Raw genomic sequence first — 23,463 nt, forward strand, 5'->3', positions numbered from 1 at the left:
GTACATGGGAAAAACGGGAACTGAGAAGGTAGAAAACATGTTGTGCTAATGACTGAGCAATTTACTATGTGAATTCTTGTAACCAATCTGCTGTGTGAATGAACTGCAGGGACAGCGCGGGGACAGAGACTGTAAGCCAATCATATAGCTGCTGCTAGCGCGTGCTCTTATTGCCTGTCTATATCTACTCTGTGAAAACTGGAATAAAGGGAGAACGATCATACTCATATTGAGACTCCATCGTTACTCCGGGTCCGTCTCCCACTCCAGCAGAGATGTGTGTGTTCAGCAGGGAAATAAGCTTACAGCAAATGCAGTGTCGACCCTGTAGCTGGAAGTCAAATGGCGCTAGGTTTGAACACTATCGTAAGACAGGCGCTTCTGTTGTATTCCAGTTTGCACGCCGCCGCCCCCAACAACATTTGTGCTCAGGCTGCTGGAGGCTGGCGGGAAAACTGCAAAAAAGGTTTACAAGGAACAACCCTGTTGCCAGTAGAGTGGTGTCCACGTTCTCAATCTTAGATGGCACCAGAACCGCAAAGGTTTTGTGCAGAACTGTTTCTAGGAACACTATTGCTGGAAATGTGATATTGATGTCAAAGCATCAACAAAAAAAAAAGGATAGGATGACTGTGGCAACACACTAATGACTTACCTGCATATAAAGCCGTTGTGATTTAACACCAGCAAACTCGTTTTTCTTCTTCCAGTACTGGCAACCGCATAATGATGACAAAGAAGGAACCCCCCCCAGGCTGAGGGAAGAGAGCAGCCCACCCTGGTCCCCGTGGGGAGGCAGCCCTCCAGCGGCAGCAGGCCCTAACTCCCGCTGCATCTTCTAATTTAAAACTAAACTCGGGATTTGCAATAGCAAAGTCTTCAAACGTTCAGGGTCATGAATTCATTGCATGTAAACACGATGCATATCCGATCCCAAACGTGGAATTGTTACTGCTTCTGTTAATTAGGTTTCTCCTGCATCTCAAAGCCTTGAACTCACCCATAAAAATCATTAACCCAAAGACGTCTGTTAGGACATCCTTTAAACACAAGGAAAAAATAATTCTGTAAGAATCCTGTGTGGTCACAGTTACTCACATCGAACTTTCCAGCCTGCTGATTTGAACGGTGTCATGGGCTTCCAGGAGGAGCAAGACCAGACTCTGGACCACTCCTGAGCAGCCCCCTTGGCCGCCTATCTCCAGTCATGACTGTGCAGCCAGTGCTTATGAGTCACCCCGCTGCCGCCCCAGCTTCTGGGACTCAGCCTCCCCGTCCTAGCTCTCCTGCTGCCCCCCAGTTAGATTTCTACCCCTTGAAGTTAGATTTCCGATCACTACATTAAAATGGTAATTTCTGCTGTGTTTTTTTCAGGACATGCCATAAGACCATGATGAAGCAAGGATCTCAGATCTGTCGGTGTTTATTTCAGTTTTGTAAAATACATCCTTTCCAAATAAATTCATAGCTTGTTATTTGCATTCAAAGGGCATTGTGATGATTTGTTTGTATTTTCACTGCTTTGATTACTTTTAAATATTGCTCTTCCCCAAAGGCATCTCATTCCTAATAGAGCCATGCTTGCAGCAAAACTGTTTGGATGAGACATCCTGCTAAAATAGTCCGATGTGGACAGAAGTCTTTAGAAGGCGATGCACCCGTGTCCTGGTTCCGGCGGAGACAGGGTTCGTTCTCCCCAGGCTCCGGCAGGGACACAGGTATTCCATTCCATGTGAGCCATGCCCAGTCTGGAACCGGGAAGTCACCGCTTGGGAGCGGGCTGGGGCGTCCCGGGTCCGGCCGGTGAGCGGTGGTACTGTCATCGCGTTTGTCGTTTTCCTCTATCCGTGTTATTGCCATTGTTTTCCTGTTCCCTTTGCTGTTCTGTTAAACCGCCTTTGTCTCAACCCACGAGTTTTGCCTTTTTCTTCCGATTTTCGCCCCATGGCGGTGGGGGGGGAGCTTGAGAGAGCGGCCGCGTGGTTCTTTGTTGCCATCTGAGGCTAAACCACGACAACCTGCTACTCGCATTATCTTAAAACATCAACAAAATAGGTGCCTGCGCTCGTAGTCCCATCAGAGAGACTATTTCTTCCTGGTTTGAACACTGGCTGCGAGAAAATGATTTCACTGAAACGTCCGCCTGTCGAGGGGGATGCAGCCCTGCAAATAACCAAGCCTTCGCAGAGGGCTCTGCACGCACCGTGTATTTGTGCCACGTAAGCAAGAGGCAGCGAACCCACGGCCTTGGGCTGCTGCTCGGAAGCAGGAGGTAACACTGATCCCAGGCAGGCACTGGAGGGATGCCATGCCTGTCTCCAGGACCTCCTTGCAGATGCAGTGGGATCTGGAGGCAGTTATTCCAGCGTCAGGGTTGTTAACCCTTGCAGAGACTGAACACGTCGGAAGCCATTGATTCATCAAAACCAAGGAACTTCTCTTGCTCACGACCTGGTAAGACACTTCTTTTTTTAGAGCAGTGGGAAGCTAATGTTACCTGAAATAAAAGCCCTCAAAACCAAAAGTACTTTAGAGAGGAGACATTGCTTTATTCAACGTCGGGTGCTAGGGCAAGACCCCACGAATCTAGCACACCTTACTGGGGATATTCACCCATTATTTATACACAAAATAGTCTCATAATTCCGCCTACCTAATACATAACTCCACCTAGGTTTACATATTCATTAGGATGACCAAATAATCTTTTTGCACATGCCTATCAAGTTTTGCTGTGTCAGCAAAACACTTCTGCGCAAGCGTGAGTGTCTCAGTGGTCGTTTGGGTAAGGAGACCCTTCCTCACATTATCCTTTTAAGGTATTGAGTCATCTCAGGACAGTAAAAGTTCACTGGAAGTTTGCCAACTTCTTGAAGATAGTAAGGATGCTCTTTGAAGTAGCCATAACTCTGTCCTAATTGGTATAGGAGTGCATACTTGACGTATGGAAGAACCTCGAAGTGATCAACTACTTCTTGTTATTCCATTCTTGGTGATTAACTACTTCTGGTCGTCTCCTCATTATCACTATCTGTAACATCAGCTGAGTGACTACCTATTTTTTTTACGCAGTAAGGTGGTCAGTAATTACCCATTTTCTCACACGGGAAGAAGGTTAGTAAGAAACAGTCATTTTAGAAACAAAGCAGGGACCTGTCTTTGGTAAGAGTAATTAAATAAAAGCGCAATCGCCACCAGACTCTGAAACCAACACTCGGGCTGAGCTCGAGCGCTAGCAACAGAGATGCAGGCAGCCCAGCAGCGATAAGCCTACCAAAGCCCCGGGAAATTTTATGAGATGGCTTTGCTGCTCTGAACTTCTGCGTGCACTTACCTAAAATCAGGCTGCCTTCCTGCGTCCCGCCTGCATGAGCTCAGTTCTGTGTCTTACCTCCACTTGCAACAACATTTTGGCTCCGGATGGAGTGATTCCATCTCTTCCAGGAGTTGGAAACGAGCTGCCTGAGAAAATCCACGTCAACGGGCAAAAACATCTACAAGCGGCAGCCGCTGAGGAATGGGGGGCAGGCCTGGTCGACTCAGGGAAACTCCCAAGTACGTAAAGGTTTGTTAAAGGTAAAATTGAGTGCTCAGAACGCAACGCTGATTGCGCAGCTTCCCAACAACTCCAGCCCAACGTACCTGCCCTGAACCACAACGAGAAGCAGACGCGGTTGCGTTTACCTCGTCTGCTGCATGTCCTCCGCTCTGTCTGCGGCGACAGCTGCAGGATGCTCAGCCTGATCTTGTGCGATGGGAGCACAGCTCCGACACCACATGACACGAGATTCGTTTTACAAACGGGTTGTCATCGGGCCATAAAAATTCAGCCAATTAACCTGTTCAAGCTTAATTAGGACAAACGCCTGGAAAGTCCATAAAAGGAAAGCTGAGGTGGGCATACACTTGCTCTGTAAAGGCCACGGCCGCAGAAACACACAGCACAGCCCTGCTGGAGTCGTTAGCCAGGGCACTGCTGCCTCCAGCCCCTTGAGATTCATCCCTCCGCATGTGTGTGGTGCCGATTCACACCCACCGATGCCTGGTTTTTAGCAGAAGGTTAGTTACTGCCCTTAATTAAAGTTATCCTCACTGAAGGAAGGGCAAAGCTGTCAGGCCAAAGGAACCGGTAACACAAAAGACTAATTCTGTCTTCTTTTTCATGTTATAAACCCAAAGACAGAGGGCAGCATAGGACTAGTACACGTGCAGGCATTAGGAGAGAGGAAAAAAGGAAAATCCGTACTTACCAGGTATCCGGAGCTTCTGAGGCCGCTTGGCCCAGTAACACATACCCCAGCCTCAGGCAAAATCAATGGGATTTGGAAACATGCTCGAGTATTTTGCCAAAGTAGTACTTACAAATGAATCCCAGCATCACAGTCTCATCAGGATGGACACCTGAATTTCAGACTTCAAGGTTGAAAAACTTGAAACACAACATTTTGATGTCTTCCCTCAAAAGGTGGGAATGAGGCGAAGACAGTGACAAGTTCGTGCTGTCGAGTATTTCGAGAAAGGCAACCGCTTACCAAGGGAGATGCGCGGCACAATCACCAATCGCACGGCCACATCAACCCTCACCTCCAAGCAGCGCTGCACTTGCCTGGACTGCTCGTGCGACTGTGCGTGAGCAGAGCACAGAGGAGGCTGAGACATCTCAGCAAAGCCAGACATTGCCCCTGCCCAGGCAGCTTGGTTTTAATTTCATCTTGACAATTTTGACCAACGTCTCTCTCATCTAAAGAACCTGAAGACAAGCAAGTCAAACCTCCTATTTTAATTTTATATTTGTATACACACAGACACACACACCGCCACACGCACAGCAACTCATCCTCAATACAGAAGGCAAACAAACAAAAGTTCGGTGGCACGATTTCTTTGGACAGATTTTTTTTTAATGTTGTATCACAGATGTGATTTTTGTCTTTTGCAAGGACTATAAAAGGCAGGTACTTGTAATTCACAGAAGCCTCAGAGTGTGGATTCAGTGCTGAAGTCAAACACATCAGTCTTCTCCCCTCAATTATTTGCACATCTTTTCCCACTGGAGACTCCATTTTGCCGGAGGTTTGGCATCCTCATTCCTCCCTGGGGCCCTAAGACATTGTGCCTCTCCCGCGCCCGGGCCACTGCTGTGTGCCAGCACGTGAAGAGCCGCTGTGAGAGGGAGGACTGGCACGTCCCTCCCCATGGGACAAGGACCGGTTCACAGATTTCAGACCAATGTTCCACGTTCAGGAAACCTGACGGTTAGTTCTTTAGGATGTCCTCACTGGGAATTGCAGTTTTATTTACACTCTAAGATGATGAGTAAAGTGGGGTGAAAAAAACAAAAAGCCCAACCCTGTATGATAACAGCTGAAATAGAAATCCCACCGAGATGACCCAGAACTGCAAGGACAGGGTGGCTGGCAGCTGAACAGACGGGCAGCGGTTTGACCAGCGTGCCGCAACTTATGTGCTGCCCCGAGACCTGATGACAGGAGACCATGATTGCCGCGGAGACCAGCTTCAGGGCAGGTAAGACTGCGCTGGGGAAGGGATCTGCAATGAAAAGGGCCGACGAAAAGCTCTTTTTGGGGCTTTTGGAAGCCGGCAAAAGCCCTCAGCCTGTGCTGAGGACTGTCAGCTGGTGGGCGGGCTGCTGAGTGAGCCTGGGGGTGGAGACAGCACCTCCCCCGGTTGATCAAGCCACCAGGTTATAAGAAGCCTCCGGGAGGGACTAGTCCCTGGCCACAGAGTGAGCAATCGGTGTTCATCCCAACTGACCGTCGAGTCACAAGGTGTCACTTGCGTGTAGAGATCCAGCCATGGTTGCTACCCGGTCGAAGGCTGCTGTTAAAAAAAGTGGGGGCACGCAGACAGAGGCCCCACACGAACATATGGGCGTCCAGACCTCTGGCTGCAAAGAGTGCCGGAGCCTGGCACTCGCCATGGAGGGCAGCGGAGACAACACCTGTGTCGGATGTGAACAGGTAAATGATCTGCTCATTCTGGTGGCTGAGCTGAAGGAAGAAGTGGAGAGGCTGAGGAGTATCAGGGAATGTGAGAGAGAGAGTGACTGGTGGACCCCCTCCCTGAAAGGGAAGAGGGTGAGGCCCCACTCAAATCAGAGGGCCCCCTCCCCTCTCGTCACCAGGCAATAGGAGGGGATCGCAGAGAAGAGGGACAATGGAAACAGGTCCCTGCTCGGGGAAGCGGGCAAATCCCCTCCCACCTTCCCAGTTACCCTTGCAGAACAGGTATGAAGCCCTGCAGGAGGAACTGGCTGTTGGAGGGGAGGATGATACACCCAGGCCAGAAATGTTAGAAAAACTAAGTCACCATGGACCCAGCATCACAACTGGCTCCAAAAGGAAAAGCAGACGGGCCATTGTTGTGGGTGACTCTCTACTGAGGGGGGTGGAGGGGCCACTATGCCATCCAGACCCGCTTCGCAGGGAAGTCTGCTGCCTCCCTGGGGCACGGGTCAGGGATGTGTTGGACAAACTTCCGGCCCTAGTAAACTCCTCTGACTATTACCCCCTCTTAGTATTTCAGGTGGGTGGTGATGAAGTGGGTAGAAGGAGCCCAAAATCGATTAAAAGAGATTTTAGAGCCTTGGGGCGGCAGCTTAAAGGATCAGGAACGCAAGTTGTATTTTCCTCCATCCCTTCAGTGGCAATCACGAATGAGGAAATTAACAGGAAGAGGCAAAAGGTCAACTTGTGGCTCCGGGACCGCTGTTATCGGCAGGGCTTTGGGTTCTTTGATCACAGGCTGCTATATGAGTCACCTGAACTGCTGGTGGCAGGTGGGACGCACCTGTCCCAGAAGGGGAAAAGAATTTTGGGGCAGGAGTTAGCAAGGCTCATTGACAGGGCTTTAAACTAGATAGGAGGGGGGAAGGGGAGATAACTGGGCCTGTCAGGAATAAATCCAAGGGAAGCACGCCAGGGCTTGAAGGATGGTTGAGTAGCGAGGACTCTCACTCTGCCATTTCATTTGAGAGAAGGGACAGACATTTAGAAATCATGGAAGCACCTGAGAGGGAACTTGTGGGAAATGGGGCCCACACTCACAAAAAGGTGTTGGAATCGTTAGCACATCTGAAGTGTGCCGCTATTGAGAGACGGGACGCTGCTTGATGCAAGCAAAATGTCTATTTATTAGACGCGTCGGAAAGCCTTTTATACAGCTACTTAACAGTTACATAAATTCTATCGTTTCTGATTGGCTTAGCTCTAAATGTTTCATTACAATAATCCCTCCTGCTTGCGGTTTCGCTACATGCTAGAAGCTACAGTTATAACTTGTTGCTTACTCCCTACTTCTTCAAGGTTATTTGTCTCGGATCTGCAAGGCCAGCTGTTCCCTGACTCCTCAGAGTTATTTGTCTCAGGTCTGCAAGGTCGGCATGCCCTCGAGTTTCTTGCATACTTGTACTTCTCCGCTGGCAGACCCGACATCTCCCCCCTTTTTGTTTCTTTAAAGGCAGAACTGAGGCGCGGGTTTAGAGGTCATCATACTCAGTGAGCTGGACAGAACTAACACTATCGTAAATCTTCGGAATATCGCCGTTTTGAATAAACCATGTATGTCGAACAACTTTAGTCACCACAGACCTGACACAGGAAAGAGCGCAGCTTAGAATCAAAAGGCCTACCAATATAATAACCAATATGAGTACAGCAGATTGTACCAGGCTCCTAAGCCAGCCCTTTAGCCCAAACCAATCACCCAAAGCACCCAATCCAAAGAAGTCCGTATCAGATTGCACCTTTTGTGAACGCGCGAGGAGTTGTGTAATTTGCTTATGTATCGAAGAAGAGTGGTCCTCTAAGTCCATGCAGCACATTCCGTCAAAATCCTCACAGCCATGTCCGTGGGCCAGTAGCACGAAGTCAATAGCGGCTCTGTTTTGCAGGACTGCGTGTTGTACCGTGGACAAGTCTTCAGCCATCTCAGATAGTATGCGGCTGGTAGCATTTGCTTGCTTAACAACCCAACAGGCAATTGCATCTAAGTCTCTGTGGGCTCTCGCTGCTGCCACCCCAGGGGTAAATAGCGAGGCGAAAAAAAACCTCCCAGCGATTCCATAGCTTAACATTATCGTCGCAAGTATTATCTAATGCTTGTGTTGTGTCACGAGTAAAACGTAACCGCTGTTTTGGGCTTGGATGATAGTGAGGAGTGCCAAGGCTAAGCTGTCCAACAGTACACGGGCCTCCTCTAGGGTTGGAAGGGATCCCAGACCAAGCTCTATTTCCGCAAATAAAAAAGAACCCCAAGGGGAGCCGCCTAGGGAGCGTGGTACCGGGGGCTGAGTGAGTGGCGTCTCGAGCAATGCTCAAGCACCATTGTTGTTGCCAGAGGGTAGCATTACCAATAGGTGAGATGACGGTCGGTGGAGAATCCTTTACTAAGCGCCCCTCTTTTTGGGCCCCCGACCATGACCTAAGGCCAATAAACAAACAGTGAGAGGCATTAAGGGAATCTACTAAGTCAATTTCCTGCGGCTCGGGCCCTATTGGCAATTTATCATCCCAATTATCGTATTTTTCAAAAAGGTCCTTAAGATTTTTCCATGAAAAAGGAAACCTTCCAGAAATACTGTACTGCTTCCGTAAGGTTGTCATAGAGTTATTAAACAGTAGAAAGGTCGAGTTATTCAGTGGTACCCCTACTAAGCAGGTGATGAAGGGCGAGCTGGGCGTAGCAAGACTAGCACAAAAGCTAGTTGTATTGAGCGACCTGGCCAGAGTAACCCAGACGTTTTGACGGGGGTCAAAAAGGTGAGGGTGGTACCCTGGCAAAGGATTGGCATGTGTCCAGGCCGCACATATACAAAAAAGTGTTTACAGGATCAGGATCATGATGTTCGAAGGAATTTTTTCCCTCTTTTTTTTTTTTTTTTTTTTGCAATGCTAAATTCTTACAATGCTAATTGCATATATTTCATATATTAGGCAACTGTCACACCATCTATTGGCCAATGTTACCCATCGCTACCATCTCTTACCACAGCGATAGCAGTCACATAAAACCCAAGGGTCACAATTACCACAGGTGACGCAATGAATATGTTCTACTGGCGTCTCTGCTCTATTGTCCATAAAAGCACTGCATCAGTCCTCCGAATGTTCTCCGGTATGCTGTTCAGGGGAATGATCTAGCTGTGGATTGGTGTTGTGGCCGCCCGACTGTGGTAGGGGTTCACGGAAAGGTCGCACGCTCTTCGCTGGGATCCACCTGGGGCCTCGTTCTGTGGAAACACAAGCATAGCCTCTGCCCCATGTGACAAGGGGGTATGGCCCCAAGACCTTACCTGTCTCAGGGTCACGGATCAGGACTGGAGCTTTTACGCTGGCTTCGAAAGAAGTGTTTGTGTTAAAGTGGCGAACGATCGGAGGGTTGTTATCTATTAAAGAACAATTTAAAAAGTTAAAAACATACAAGGCTTTCTGTAGACGTTCTTCAGGGGTGGCTGTCCCTACTCCCCCTTTCTGTTGCTGTAACAAGCGCTTTAAAGACTGATGAGAGCGTTCAATCAGGGACTGGCCAGTAGGGGAATGCGGATCTCAGTGATGTGAGTGATCCCCCAAGAGATAAAAAAGGTTTTAAGTGCAGCTGAGATATAAGCAGGGCCATTGTCTGTTTTGATTTGTGCAGGGATGCCTAAGGTAGCAAAAGCACGCAGCCTTCTGATCCATCCTCGGATTCCGGCTAGCGCCTGAGGCACAGCTGCCAAAGGCCATTGTGGAGGCCACTTCGCCTGTGAAATTACGGTAACATCGGCCCCTGTGTCAATAATCCCATTCAGGATTACTTGCTGAGTGCCGTGAATAAGAGTACATTGACAAAGTGGTCGCTTCTGGGAAATGGACTGTACCCAGAGAATCTGTGGATCCCCAGTAGATCCAAAACCTCCTTGTCTTTGCTGCGGAGGTGGGTGAGGCGAAAGAGAGCTTGCGTTCTGCGGGATCAATAGTAATTGTGCAATGCGGCTTCCTTTGGGTACTGTGCAAGGGGGAAATGGGGTCCAGGCCATGATTTTAATTTCCCCAACGGTATCTGCATCAATTACTCCAGGCAATACAAAAAGTCCGGCTAAGGTTACCGATGATCTCCCTAATAGTAGCCCTTGTGTTTTCGGGGGTAAAGGACCTGAAACATTAGTTGCTAATAAATGAACAGAGGAATCAAGCAACGTTACTGCGTGTGAGGTTGCCAGGTCCAATCCGGCGCTACCGGCTGTTGCTGGGCGAAGACTTGTGGCGGGGTCACACCCATCTGCATGGCTCGATTCACCGGCGACGATACTTGTGTCTGTGCGCGTCACTGCCCCGCGCTCCGCAAGCGGTTTCCCTGTATCGGCTGCCCTTGCAAATTATACTTAGAACGACATTGATTAGCATAATGACGCCCCTTCCTGCATCGGGGACAGATCCCAGGGGCTTGGGCTTTAGCTCCCCCATTAGAAGCGAGACAATTTCGTTTGATATGGCCTGGTTTACCACAACCGTAACAATTTCCTCCTCCAGACATGCCTCTCATAGCTGTGAAAGCGGCTGCCATCGCTTCAAATTTGTGGTCCACAGTACCAATACGATTACAAGCCTCCACCATTTCAACCAAAGATTTAAGTAATTTTTTACAGTCGGCGTTAGCATTTTCTACTGCTAATTTTAATAGCAAAATCTCTCGAGCTTCGGTATTATCTATTTGGCGTTCTAAAGCTTGCTTAAGTCTATCAATAAATTGCATGTACGGTTCCCGAGGTTCCTGCGTAATAGAGGTGAATGCCTTTTGAGGTTTATGGGAATCGGGTATTTTGAGTAAAGCCTTTTTTGCTTCTTCGCGGATCGCTTCCAGGGCCTCTCGTGGACAATCTCGAGCCTGTGCCGCTGGATCAGAGTGCTGACCCGTACCCATAAGGTGCTCCATGGTCAGTGCGGCAAGAGCAGCATTATTATGACCCACATAGCTGGTGAGGAGAGTTTGAAGGCCCCCTCTCCAATGCGACTCCCAGAGGGAATACTGGGTAGGGGTTAATAACAGTTGCGCTAGCGATTTTAAATCATGGGGAGTCATAACGTACGCATCAAAGACAGAAGACAGCAGGCTCGCAAAATATGGGGAAGAGAGCCCGTGTTCTGTGACGGTACGGCGCAGCTCTTTAATCACCGGGAAGGACAAAGCCTCCCACTGCACTCCCCGGCCTTGATAAATAACAGGGGCAACTATCGTTCGCGCTATTTCCAAGTCACCTTCTTTTAAAGCTTGATGTTTAATGTTCGCCCATGTATCATGAGGGTCAGGGGGGTACAAGTCAGGCTCTTTATCAGGATCAACGGGCCCCGGGTCAAGCGGATCTTCCTCAGGAGGGTAGCCTGCGGCACAGACCTTTAAGGGTCCCGGCGACTTAGCGCGTCGCAGAGGTAGCGGAGGGGGAAGCAAAGGCTGAGCTGGTGGAGGTTCCCCCTTAGTATCTGGAGAGTCTTTATGGCCCCTTTCCTGTGCCTTAATAGCCTCAAAGATATTTCTCCACCACGGAAGAAAACGCTGAGCCTCGGCGTTCCCTGACGTCGCTGAGTCCCACAACTTTACCCCCACATCGTCCCAAAGTTCCCGGGTAAAAATACTGGAGGCCGTAACAGTGGGGATCTTCATTTGTACCCACTTAAGCATAATCTTTAAGTCCTGCCCGGAAATATCTTTTTTATGTTTCCGGAGGAGCGTTTTCATAACTTCATATACGTCTCTCTCTGTGGGGGACATCTGATTCCCCATGTTTCCCACAGCTCACCTCTTAAATCCAGAGGGATTCCTGGCCAGTCCCTGCTTCCTTTCAGCAGCTCATTCAACGTTCCGTGGGACTCGCAGCAAGCCGCTCAGCTAGGCGGTTCACCAACCCATCACGTCGGGGTCACCAATTTGCCGCGATTGAGAGACGGGACGCTGCTTGATGCAAGCAAGATGTCCGTTTATTAGACGCGTCGGAAAGCCTTTTGTACAGCTACTTAACAGTTACATAAATTCTATCATTTCTGATTGGCTTAGCTCTAAATGTTTCATTACAATAATCCCTCCTGCTTGCGGTTTCACTACATGCTAGAAGCTACAGTTTTGCTATGTGCTAGAAGCTACAGTTATAACTTGTTGCTTACTCCCTACTTCTTCAAGGTTATTTGTCTCGGATCTGCAAGGCCAGCTGTTCCCTGACTCCTCAGAGTTATTTGTCTCAGGTCTGCAAGGTCGGCATGCCCTCGAGTTTCTTGCATACTTGTACTTTTCCGCTGGCAGACCCGACAGAAGTGCATCTGTACCAATGCGCGCAGTATGCGCAACAAACAGGGGGAGCTTGAAGCCATGATGCACCAGGAAAACTATGACATAGTGGCTATCACAGAAACGTGGTGGGATGCCTCACACGACTGGAGAGCCACAATCGATGGCTACAAGCTCTTCAGGAGGCACAGACAGGAAAGGAGAGGCGGGGGAGTGGCCCTGTATATTAGAGAACGCTATGAGAGCTTGGAAATCAAGTATAGTGATGATGGGGTGGAGAGTGTTTGGATTAGGTTAAGGGCTGATAAAGCTGATATCGCTGTGGGAGTCTGCTATAGACCTCCCAACCAAAGCAGTGAGGCGGATGAAGCTTTCTATAAGCAGCTGGGGGAAATCTCGCAGCCACTTGCCATTGTTCTGGTGGGGGACTTTAACCTCCCGGATATCTGCTGGGAATACAACACAGCAGAGAGGGAACAATCCAGGAGGTTCCTGGAGTGTGTGGAAGATAACTTCCTCACACAGCTGATAAGTGAGACGACGAGGGAAGGTGCCCTCCTGGACCTGCTTCTTGTGAACAGGGAAGAACTTGTGGGGGAGGTAAAGGTTGGTGGCCATCTGGGGCACAGTGATCATGAGATGATCGAACTTCTGATTCTTGGAGAAACAAGGAGAGGGATTAGTAAAACTGCCACCTTAGACTTCGGGAGGGCAAACTTTGACCTGTTCAGAAGGCTGCTGGACAGAATCCCTTGGGAGACTGCCCTGAAGGATATAGGAGCCCAGGAAGGCTGGACATACTTCAAGAGAGAAGTCTTAAAGGCACAGGAGGAGGCTGTCTCTGTGTGCTGAAAAACAAGTAGGCGGGGAAGGAGACCGGCCTGGCTAAATAGGGACCTTTGGCTGGACCTCAAGAACAACAAGAGAGTCTATGACCTTTGGAAGAGGGGGCAGGTCTCTCATGAAGATTATAAGGATATAGTGAAGCTATGCAGGGAGCGAATTAGGAAATCCAAAGCACAGCTAGAGCTCAACCTAGCTACAGCTGTTAAGGATAACAAAAAATGTTTCTATAAATTCATTAAGAACAAAAGGAGGATTAGGGAAAATCTCCCTCCCTTATTGGATGCAGAGGGAAACAGAGTCACAAAGGAGGAGGAAAAGGCTGAGGTGCTCAATGCCTACTTTGCCTCAGTCTTTAGCAGTGGAACAAGCTGTTCCCTGGGCACCCAGCCTCATGAGCTAGGAGACAGGGAGGGGAAGCTGAACGAGGTCACCACAATTAAAGAGAAAGTGATCAGTGACCTGCTACGCCGCTTGGATGCGCACAAGTCTATGGGACCGGATGGGTTACATCCAAGAGTGCTGAAAGAGTTGGCAGACGTGCTCGTCAAGCCACTTTCCATGATCTACCTGAAGTCATGGCTAACTGGGGAGGTCCCAATGGACTGGAGGGTAGCAAATGTAGCACCCATCTACAAAAAAGGCAGAAAGGAGGATCCAGGCAACTATAGACCTGTCAGTCTGACGTCGGTAGCAGGGAAGGTCATGGAGCAGATCATCTTGAGTGCCATTACAAGTCATATAACGGACAAGCAGGGGATCAGGCCTAGTCAGCATGGGTTTATGAAAGGCAGGTCCTGCCTGACGGACCTGATCTCCTTCTATGACAAGATGACCCGATTATTGGATGAGGGAAAGGCTGTGGACATTGTCTACCTAGACTTTTGAAAAGCATTTGACACTGTCCCGCATAGAATTCTCATGGAAAAACTGGCGGCTCATGGCCTGGATGAGCATACAATCCGCTGGATCAAGCACTGGCTGGATGGGCGGTCCCAAAGAATGATGGTCAATGGAGTTAAATCCAGCTGGTGGCCAGTCACAAGTGATGTCCCTCAGGACTCAGTGTTGCGACCATTTCTGTTTAACATCTTTATTGATGACCTTCATAAGCACATAAAGTATATCATCAGCAAGTTTGCAGATGACACGAAGCTAGGCGGCAGTGTTGATCTACATGAGGATAGGGAGGCTCTACAGAAAGACTTGGATAGATTGGACCGATGGGCCAATGCTAATGGAATGTGCTTCAACAAGGACAAGTGCCAGATCCTGCACTTGGGCCACAACAACCCCATGCATCGCTACAGGCTTGGGGCAGTGTGGCTGGAGAGCTGCCTGGCAGAAAAGGATCTGGGGGTTCTAATTGACAAGCGGCTGAACATGAGCCAGCAGTGTGCCCAGGTGGCCAAGAAAGCCAATGTCTTCCTGGCTTGTATTAGAAATAGTGTGACCAGCAGAAGTAGGGAGGTGATTGTCCCCCTGTACTCAGCACAGGCGAGTGCAGAGGAGGGCAACGAAGCTGGTGAAGGGCCTGGAGAATAAATCTTATGAGGAGCGACTGAAGGAGCTGGGACTGTTTAGTTTGAGGAAGAAGAGGCTGAGGGGAGACCTCCTCACTCTCTACAACTACTTGAAAGGACATTGTAGAGAGGTTGGTGCTGGTCTCTTCTCACAGGTAATTAATGATAGAACAAGAGGGAATGGCTTCAAGCTGCAGCAGGGTAGGTTTAGGCTGGACATTAGGAAAAAATTCTTCACAGAAAGAGTGGTCAGACACTGGAATAGGCTGCCCAGGGAGGTGGTGGAGTCACCATCCCTGAATGTGTTTAAGACTCGTTTAGATGTGGTGTTAGGGGATATGGTGTAAGGGAGAACTTTGTAGAGTGGAGTTGATGGTTGGACTCGATGACCTCAAGGGTCTTTTCCAACCTAAATGATTCTATGATTCTATGGAAAGGGTGGTGGCTTTTGTTATTTATTGCAATACAGAAAGTCTGTGGAAGCCTCGCCGGGCGCAGCCAACAGTCTTCACTTCTGTGTGAACACAGATTTTGTACACGAAGCGTTCAGACGGAGCTCTGCCCTTCTCTCACGGGTACCTCTAAGTCCCTACAGAGTGAATCGGGTGGAGAATGCTGATGTCTTCACTGATTGTGGCACTCACTGCAGTAAATACCTCTCCTCTTAGATTTTTTTTCCGTAATATCTTCTCCTGCTGTGACATCCATAAATTTTTGAAAGAACTCGCAATTGTAGGGGTTGTGGCGTTCTGAAAAGCTCACCTTCTGAAGCCGGGAAGCTCTGGGCACGGAAAGGAGATAGAAGATGGTTTTCACTGCAGCTTGGCGGTAAACGTAGGGGTTGGCTTTATAATTAGTCTCATTTGGAGCAACGTGATGCCTAGGGAAGATGCAAACTTGGACAGTCTTCTGCGGAGCGGATTAGATAAAATACCTAATGTTTTTGTCTCTGCATCTGCCTGCCTGGGGGGTTCTGAATGACATGTGTGTATTTTGTATTTATAAGAATAATAATTGCATGTCCTGAACAGAACACATGTGAGGAGGCTTTCTGTGCTGCTCAGAAGGGATCCCTGCTCATCCCCCTTCCCTGTGCCTCCGCTGAAGCCAGTGAGCACCCAACAACCTTCTTAGAACCAGCCAAAATTAATGGTCATCAATTACGGGAAATACCTTCAGGCTGATTGAGGCATTTGGGACAGACTTTAATGCTGTGAAAAGGTTCATTGACTGGGTGAGCTCTTCTGAAATTCCCACTAGCGCCCGAGTACTCGGCTGAATCACGAAAAACAGTGTGAAGAAAGAGGAGTAATGACTTGTTTGTAGGAACGTGGGTGTCTTCCCACCTTGGGCTGCTGCTCCCACGTGTCGCACCATCACCCATTTGCCCGTATGTCCTATCAAGTGCTTGGCAATGGGTGCAGATTGTGGCATTTGCAACAAGAGCTATTGTTAGTGCGCGTAACCTGGGTCTGATTCTGGTTGTTTGACTCTGAAGTCGCTGGATTATGGAAAAGAGAAAAACAAGCAATAATCCACTGGTACTTTTTGGACAGGGCATAGCGATTTACAGCGGGTGTGATTAGGGAGAGGAGCCACAGCTTCACTTCCCAGCAAGGTATGGGCAAAGGCAGCACACAGTGAGGCTTGATAAGTAATTACTAGCTGATAAGTGGCTCCAACCAGCCTTAAAGTCAGCAGTTTTCCGATGTTAGCGTTTCTGTTAAGGAGTGATGCGCTTACACAGTGCCAAGAATGGCAGGCGAAAAAAATTAAAACATAGTAGCAGGAAAAGTGTAGCTTGTAGGATCTGCGGAAATCCTGGTGCGTTTCATGGAATACGCTGCACGCCGAGTGAAACGGTTGGGTTTTTCCCGCGTGAGCCCAGTCCGGGGGAGGTTTGGTGTTTCTGCAGAGAAAAGTGGGCAAGTTGCATCTCAGGAGGCGGGAGGCTCAACGCTTGAAAACGTTTCCAGTACTACATCTGTTTTGGTTGGTTTTTTTTCTTTAAAATCTTGGCCGAAAGTGGTCTTCCTAGAGTGAGGTTATTTTTTCTTGCTTTGTTGGGATTGCACACTTGAAAAACATTCTGTGGGTGCCCGCATAGAAAATATTGGCGTATTGAGAATACCCCGTGTGTGCAGAAAGCGGCTACGTATTCGAGAGGGGTGGCAAAGTAAAAGGAATCCTTTCTGACCCGCGCTGCTGCTGCCAGGCACACAAAAAGAGATTCTCCTCTTCGCTTGAACCGCAAAACCACCTTTTTAGGAAAGGAAGTGACGGCCCAACCGGAGGTGCCGCGCAGCGCGGGTGGTGGGTTCTCCGAAGGCATCTCGCGCTGTCCCGTTGGTGCCGTGGTACGGGGACATTACAGGTGTATTTCCATTGGACGCTGCGCCAGCTGCAGCAATTTTTAGAACTGGAGCTTGTCTATGAATTTCCCACTTGTGCGCCATCACAGGGTTGGCATTCTTGAGCGCGAGAGGGCTTGCGGTGGAATCGGAAAGCTGTTTGCAGAGCCGGTCTCTCCCCGCAACGGTGGCGGGGCTGAGCGTCTCAAAACCCCTGGGGCCAGCCTTGCCATTTGATGTGGGGTTTGGGGAGAGTTATTTACGTGTTACCACCGTGACATTTAGGAGGGAGAGGCTTCCCGGCGGTTCTGCCAGGAGCGGAATCTGCTCACGATGGATTACGGCGTGATCCAGCACATTTTGCATCCTTGGCCCTGGTCCTGCTGTTCTTCCACGAGCAAAACTGACATCCAGGTTACTGGGAGTCTCGCCTGAAAACAGGTGAAGGGGACAGTTTGTGTCCTTGCCACCTTGGCTTTCATCAGCTCCCGTGTGGAGAAAAGGGTCTTGAGAGCTGTGCCGTCCTTTGAGGACGTGCCCCGGTGCAGTACGAGTCAACGCGAGAGCAAGGCAGGACCATCCTGCCCATTGGACGCTGGTTGCTCTTGCTGGCTTCACGGACCAGGAGGGTCCCTGTGCATTTAAGGGTGGTGTCATCTCGTCCTTCTCAAGGGAAGAGCGGGGCAATGGGGATGCTCCAAGCCGGAGCCTCGGGAAGGACTGCAGTTCACAGCTACTGGTTTGCACTGTAGGGTGTTGCAGACTGGCCCCTTCACTGCTTTTATTGCTTAGAGCCTGTTGGTGTGTTGGCTTAGATTTAGGAAGAACTAAGTAGCCTACGGGTGGGGCTTCCTTCCTGTCAAAAATCGATGGTGATGTGTTGCTTTACTGTCTAAAGTGGAAGAAGTAGCTTTGGAGTCATTGCAGATACATGAATGCATCCCCTGAGAAGCCCATGGAGAACAGTCCATCTGAACTCGGCCCCTGGACCCATGTCTTCAAGGGACCCTCCTGGTATTCTGTGATATTCACAGGAGAGGATATTCCAACACCTACTTTTTAAACAGAGACAAAAAACAGTCAGTCAGAAACTCTATCTGAGCTGTCCCAGCGGTGGGGTATGAGGGGGAAACACAAGACACTGCTGGCTGAGATCTTTTCCGCGTGAGTTGGGGCTGCCCACGTTGCTGCCGAGCGCTGAAGTTGGGGGTCGTGCAGCATCCCCGGGGAATGCCGAGGCATCCCATGTCTGTGGCACTCCGTAACGCACGCCTGGAAAACAGGAGGGGGAAATTCTGCGTTAGGAAGAGAAGTACTGGGCCTAAATCTCCTCAGGGATGAGTTTTATGCTTGAAATAAGAACCGTGTGATAAATTATGGAACCATATGGTTGAATGAATTTTTTCCTTGGGTGATTTCCCCTGTCCCTACACCACTAGAATAATCCCTTCTGAGTTCCTTGTTTATTTTATACAAAGAAGCAGTGACTCTGCAGGCGAGGATGTTGTTGCGGGAGGATGTTTCTGAGACGGAACTGGAAGCAGATGTTGATGCCTTGCTATTTGTTGTAGGGTCTCTTCTGGGTGGCCCTGGAGAGCTGAGTTCCCTGTATGACAGCGTGGAGCAGCAGCTGAACGAAACCCTGCGGCGACGCCGGCACGCCGGGGACGACGACTACAACGTCGAGGTGCTGCTGGGTGTGGATGACTCCATCCTCCAGTTCCACGGCAAAGAACACGTGCAAAACTACCTCCTCACCCTCATGACCATCGTGAGTACCTTCGTGGGGCGGCACTGCTCGTCCTGGGGCGTGAAAGGCTTCTGTAATCCCTCGCAGGAGCATCTAGGAGACCCCGCTTGACACAAATACGATCATGTTGTCTGCTGGTGGATACGGGTCTCTCTTCTCAAGATGTTCCTTTAATTCATCTTTTTCGCAGTAGTTTTCTAGGGCACGTTCTAGGGTAAATGCAAGAATTTGGAAATGGTTGATAAACAGCAGGGAAAAATTGCAAACTTGATACATTTCTAATAATTCCCAACTGCTGCCGCTACACAGTTCTGAAGGAAACCTGGTTAAAGAATAAACATGCAGGGTGAAGAAGCGTTCTAAACACCTAACGGCCCTTTGACAGAAAGCAAACCTTCTAGTAGCGTCTCTTCCTCAACTCGTGTGGCAATATCCATCTTTGTGTAGAACCTGCGAAGGAACAGAGCCTCATAGAACCGCTTGATCCTGGTGTGCCTTATGGGGTTAGCAAGTATTGTTTGGTCTACATCTGCATTTCTAGCTGTAAAATCAATGGCAAGGTGCTATGCTTAAAGATACAGCCTTGAGCTACGCTGTCAGGTTCTATGGAAATGCACCTTATGGAAGAGCATGGTTCGCACCGTACGTTAAAAGTCGTGTACTATACCAGCACTGAATGCTGGAATTGCTCAAGCCGAAATGTTTTCTGTTTTTTCTCATGAAAGAATACATGAGAGCAATGGGAAGGAGATGTATAATCCCTTGCAATGGGCGGCTTTTTCTTAACGCATCTAATTGTCAGACCCGTATGGATACATCTTAGAAGCTGTGGGGATCATAAGGTTTTCCAGGAGAGAAAAACCAATATCCTAAGGACAGACTACAAGAGACCAGGCTTACAATTAATAATGATTTTGATGAACGTACAAATGATTCTTGTATTTTTCACACTCACCTTTTTATTCCTGGAATAATTGAAAAACAGTTCCTTGGGCTTGCCAATCATCTCTGTAACATTTCTTTATTGTGTGTCACATCAGCCATCATTCCTGACTGAGAGAATTCGGTCCTTTCGCTATCGCAAAGCATCAGAACCACCTTCTCCCCGCCATCCCCCAAACCCCGTTTCAGCTCCCCGTGGTACACAGCGTTCTGCTTGAGGAGGGACAGCCCATCCCAATCACACGTACGGTGAATTTGGCCTTCAGTCCTTGTTTTATGGTTAGTTAGTGCGCTTGTGCTGATAACTGGGGACGAGCGCTCGCTGGGGTGACAGGAGCAACCCCCTTGCTTCTGATGAGGCTGGTGGAACATCTCCCAGGGGGTGAGTGGAAGAGGTGAGACCAGCGATGCCGTCAAGGGTGGGAAAGGAGGTGTCAGGGCTCAGTGTCATGTACAAGACCTCTCAAAACAGTGCCTCAACAGTTAAGTAATCTCTTCCTTCCTAAGGAACTGTGCTGCCAACAACACACGTGTCCACGCGTGAGAGGCCGTACCGCTTAGGTACAGAGGAGACCCCTCAAGCATTGAGGGGGAAGCACAGGGCCGAAGCGTACCCACAGGTATGGGCTCATTGTCATAAGGCCCCAGTTACCTTTGAGATGTTTAAAGCCTGGTCCTTTCTTTAAAAAAAAACCCAACCCAACCCTCAGCATCACACAGCTTTTGCCTGTCACAGTCCCACCTCAGTTGTCCAAGCACACAAACATGAGGAGGGTCTTTGAAAATCTGCCCCACCTGTTGTGGCTCCCAGAATGAGGACCAGCAGTTTAAAACTCTAATCCCTAGAATCAGAGAGGCAAAAAATAAAAAAATCTCTAAATGAATTTAAAGCAACTGATATCTTTTCCAGCATAACTCTGTGTCGCATTGTAATAACTCTGTGTAGAATTATCCTGTGCTATAAATCTAGAGTAAGAAACTCCAGCCGTGCACGCACGCTGTAACTGAAACACGGCGTTTAGTCTGCTAGGTTTACAACCTGGAGCTTTGTTCAGTCTTACGCCTTTCCTACTGTTTCTGTCATTGTGAGCTGGTACGTTTTAGGTCCCTGCGGTGTTTCAGCATGCCGGGGAAATTGTTCTCCTACCAGGAGCCAACGGATGCTGTAGAACCTTGCTTTGAGGAAAAGGGCCTTTAAGTTGAGTAATGTCTGTGCGTTTGGTTTTGGAGCCCAAGGCATTCAGTCCTCCCTTTGGCTGTGGTGTGTTGGGAAGCCGCCTGTGAAGCTCTTTGAGGAGAAACAAGCCAGTGAATGCTTGTGCTGCTCCGTGATCACCTCTGAGACACGAGTGAGTCGACAGCAGGGCTCGCGTGGCCGTCAATGTACGTCCCGTAGCTGCGTATCTTTGTTAGGAGGAGCTGGTTTTTTAGTCTTGAGGGAATCAGAAAGCACACAAGCCAGTCTTTGCTTCTTCCTAGAAGATGACCAGGCCCTGGCACCGCTGTTGGTCACGCAGCTGAGCTTGGCCACAGACATTGTGCCCTGTCTTTTGGAGCAGGTTTAGGTTTGGATCTAGTGGTGTGAAGGTCCAAGAGATGAACCGTGCACGTCTAAACATGTATCTTCTGCTGCAAACGCGAGGCTGGAGATGGGAGGGAATTTGTGGTGGATGTCAGGAGCATTCGTGGGGGTTTTTTGCAAGGCTGATGGTGTCTCGCTGAGACTGTCCTTCCCCAGCAGGGAAGTTAAGGGCAGTTCTGCCACGTGTGATGCAGCAAACGCAAGAGAAGCTTCAAAAGAACAAATATAAGGAGGTATCGTAAGCAATGCTGTTTTGCTCAAGTGCAAAAAAGCAGTATTAAGTCCCATTCATTCAACCCTGTGCCAAGCCTGGTTGTCCTGGGCACCGTGCCACGCTGGCACAACCATACGGCTCTCGGTGCCAGGCCTGGCTCGCCAGGAACCATGCACTTGGCCTTGCCGTGCCAGCAGGAGCTCCAGGTTATGTTTCAGCTAAAGAAAGGCCTGACGTGTTTCATCTGTACGTAGCCTTGGCTTAAGAAACAGGCTGGAAGACCCAGCATCAATGATGCGTCAGAACCGGCTGCGAAGGGTCAGCGCTGGCAGCCAGACGCCCAAATGGGCTCGTCTACTCCAAAGCCATACAACCCAGCGTGGTCCCTAGCTTCTAGATGAAGCTTTACCGTTATCTCCCTGCATGAACGGCCAAAGTCACTGGCAGCCTGCCTTCCAGAAGGGCTGAGGGCTACAGTCACCCTCTGGAGGTAAGAGGGGTGTCATTCCCCTGGAGCTGTTTTGGGTAGCTTGGTGGCCTCTCGACTACTGGGCAGCTTCAGCTGAGTTCTTTGAGGTGACTGAATCGATATTTTCCTGATCTTACCTTTACCAGGAGCACATAAGGAGTTGTACCCTCCATCTCCCCAAGCCTGCCATGGTGTCAGCACGGTTCCTCAGCCCCGGTGGAGCACCCCTGGGAGAACCACCAGTCCAGCGGGAAAACAGGCAGAGTGAAAACTGGCAGAGGAGTGGGAAACGGGGTCCCAGCAGCGCTGAGAAAGCCTGACGCGCTTCCTCTCCCCTCTCTGTTCATTCCCCCACCCTGGTTATGCCCCAGTGACTCTAGGGGTCCCATCTCTTGTCGTGTGGACGTGTGCCACGCTGGTGCGGAGGTCACTCCTCGCAAGAGGAGAATGGGTTTTCACCACTTTGTGTAATGTTTGCTGGGAACGTGGCACTGTCGGTGTATGGGGTGCTTTGCAGCTAGCTCTTCTTTTGTGCTGGGTTGTCCTTCATAACACGGCGTTCCTCTCCTCCGCACTGCCTCGGGGAAACCTCGAACGAAAAGAGAGGACCTTGAAGGCACTGCCTTCAGTTTAGAGGAATTTGGGTTTTCTGTGAACAAAATCCAGAACGGTGAAACATTCCTCACGATTGCTTTCAGCAAGAGGTAGCTAGTACACCTATTGAAGTGGACACTTAAAAAATCCTTGGTGTTTTCAGCGCTGTGGTGTGCATTGTGAAACTAAAGGTCTCCTGCACTAGGCCACTGACATTTGTTTCTCCCGTGGTGGTTGCTTCAGACAAAGCTTCCCTGGATTAAAGTCACTGAGATCAGAAAGACACGCACAGGGGCAGCAGGTTATAGCGAGGGATCCTAAGCAGGTTTGGACTTGGCAGGATTTATATCTTTTTTTTTCTTGAGAATAAACCAAAATTAGGCAGCAGCAGCACAGTACTTCCATGCCTCCTTCCTTCCGGATTGCAAGGTGCTTTTGACAGAATTCCTCTTTCGGTGGTCCCTGACCACTCAGCATTGCAGTTCCGTGGGTATTGCCTTCTTTCTCAATAACTCTTTGAGTTTGTTTCCACACGTCAGTGAGAGCTTTATGATCAGCAGCAGCAGGAACAGACACTGCCAGATACGTCTGGAGGTTCTGCCACAGGACTCCAAGTTTTTCTTTGTGTGAATAACTAGATATTCTCTCTCTCGTGCTAGCAGGGAATCGTCTTCTTTTTACCACACACCTCATGAAACATCAACAGTCAGTCTTTGCTAAAGACGATTGCGGAATATTGTCTTTTTAGGTTTAGAAACATATAACTTGGTAAACAGGGGGGCTGATACACTCTCCCCAAACACTTCCATCTTCTCTTACCCACCTGTGGCTCCATCTGCTGTGAGTAGCTGTCGATGCAGAGCCTGTGCAAGCCCTAATCGACTACAGTAGAGAGGTTTACCTCTTCTGGAAGGAATGC

The 23,463-nt window shown here is 49.3% G+C and overlaps 1 protein-coding gene across 1 annotated transcript in view; it reads left to right on the top strand.

The window, feature by feature from the left end:
• The first annotated feature begins 5,255 nt into the window (after positions 1–5,255).
• The window catches only part of LOC128910723 (A disintegrin and metalloproteinase with thrombospondin motifs 3-like), a 31,410-nt gene continuing 13,202 nt past the window's right edge, over positions 5,256–23,463 (top strand). The window contains exons 1-2 of the mRNA XM_054204312.1: positions 5,256–5,526; positions 18,565–18,816. Coding sequence (XP_054060287.1) covers positions 5,496–5,526; positions 18,565–18,816 — 283 coding nt within the window. The 5' untranslated portion in view covers positions 5,256–5,495. The remainder of the gene's footprint in view (positions 5,527–18,564; positions 18,817–23,463) is intronic.

The sequence above is a fragment of the Rissa tridactyla genome, chromosome 5 (assembly GCF_028500815.1).
Source record: "Rissa tridactyla isolate bRisTri1 chromosome 5, bRisTri1.patW.cur.20221130, whole genome shotgun sequence".
Taxonomy (NCBI): domain Eukaryota; kingdom Metazoa; phylum Chordata; class Aves; order Charadriiformes; family Laridae; genus Rissa; species Rissa tridactyla.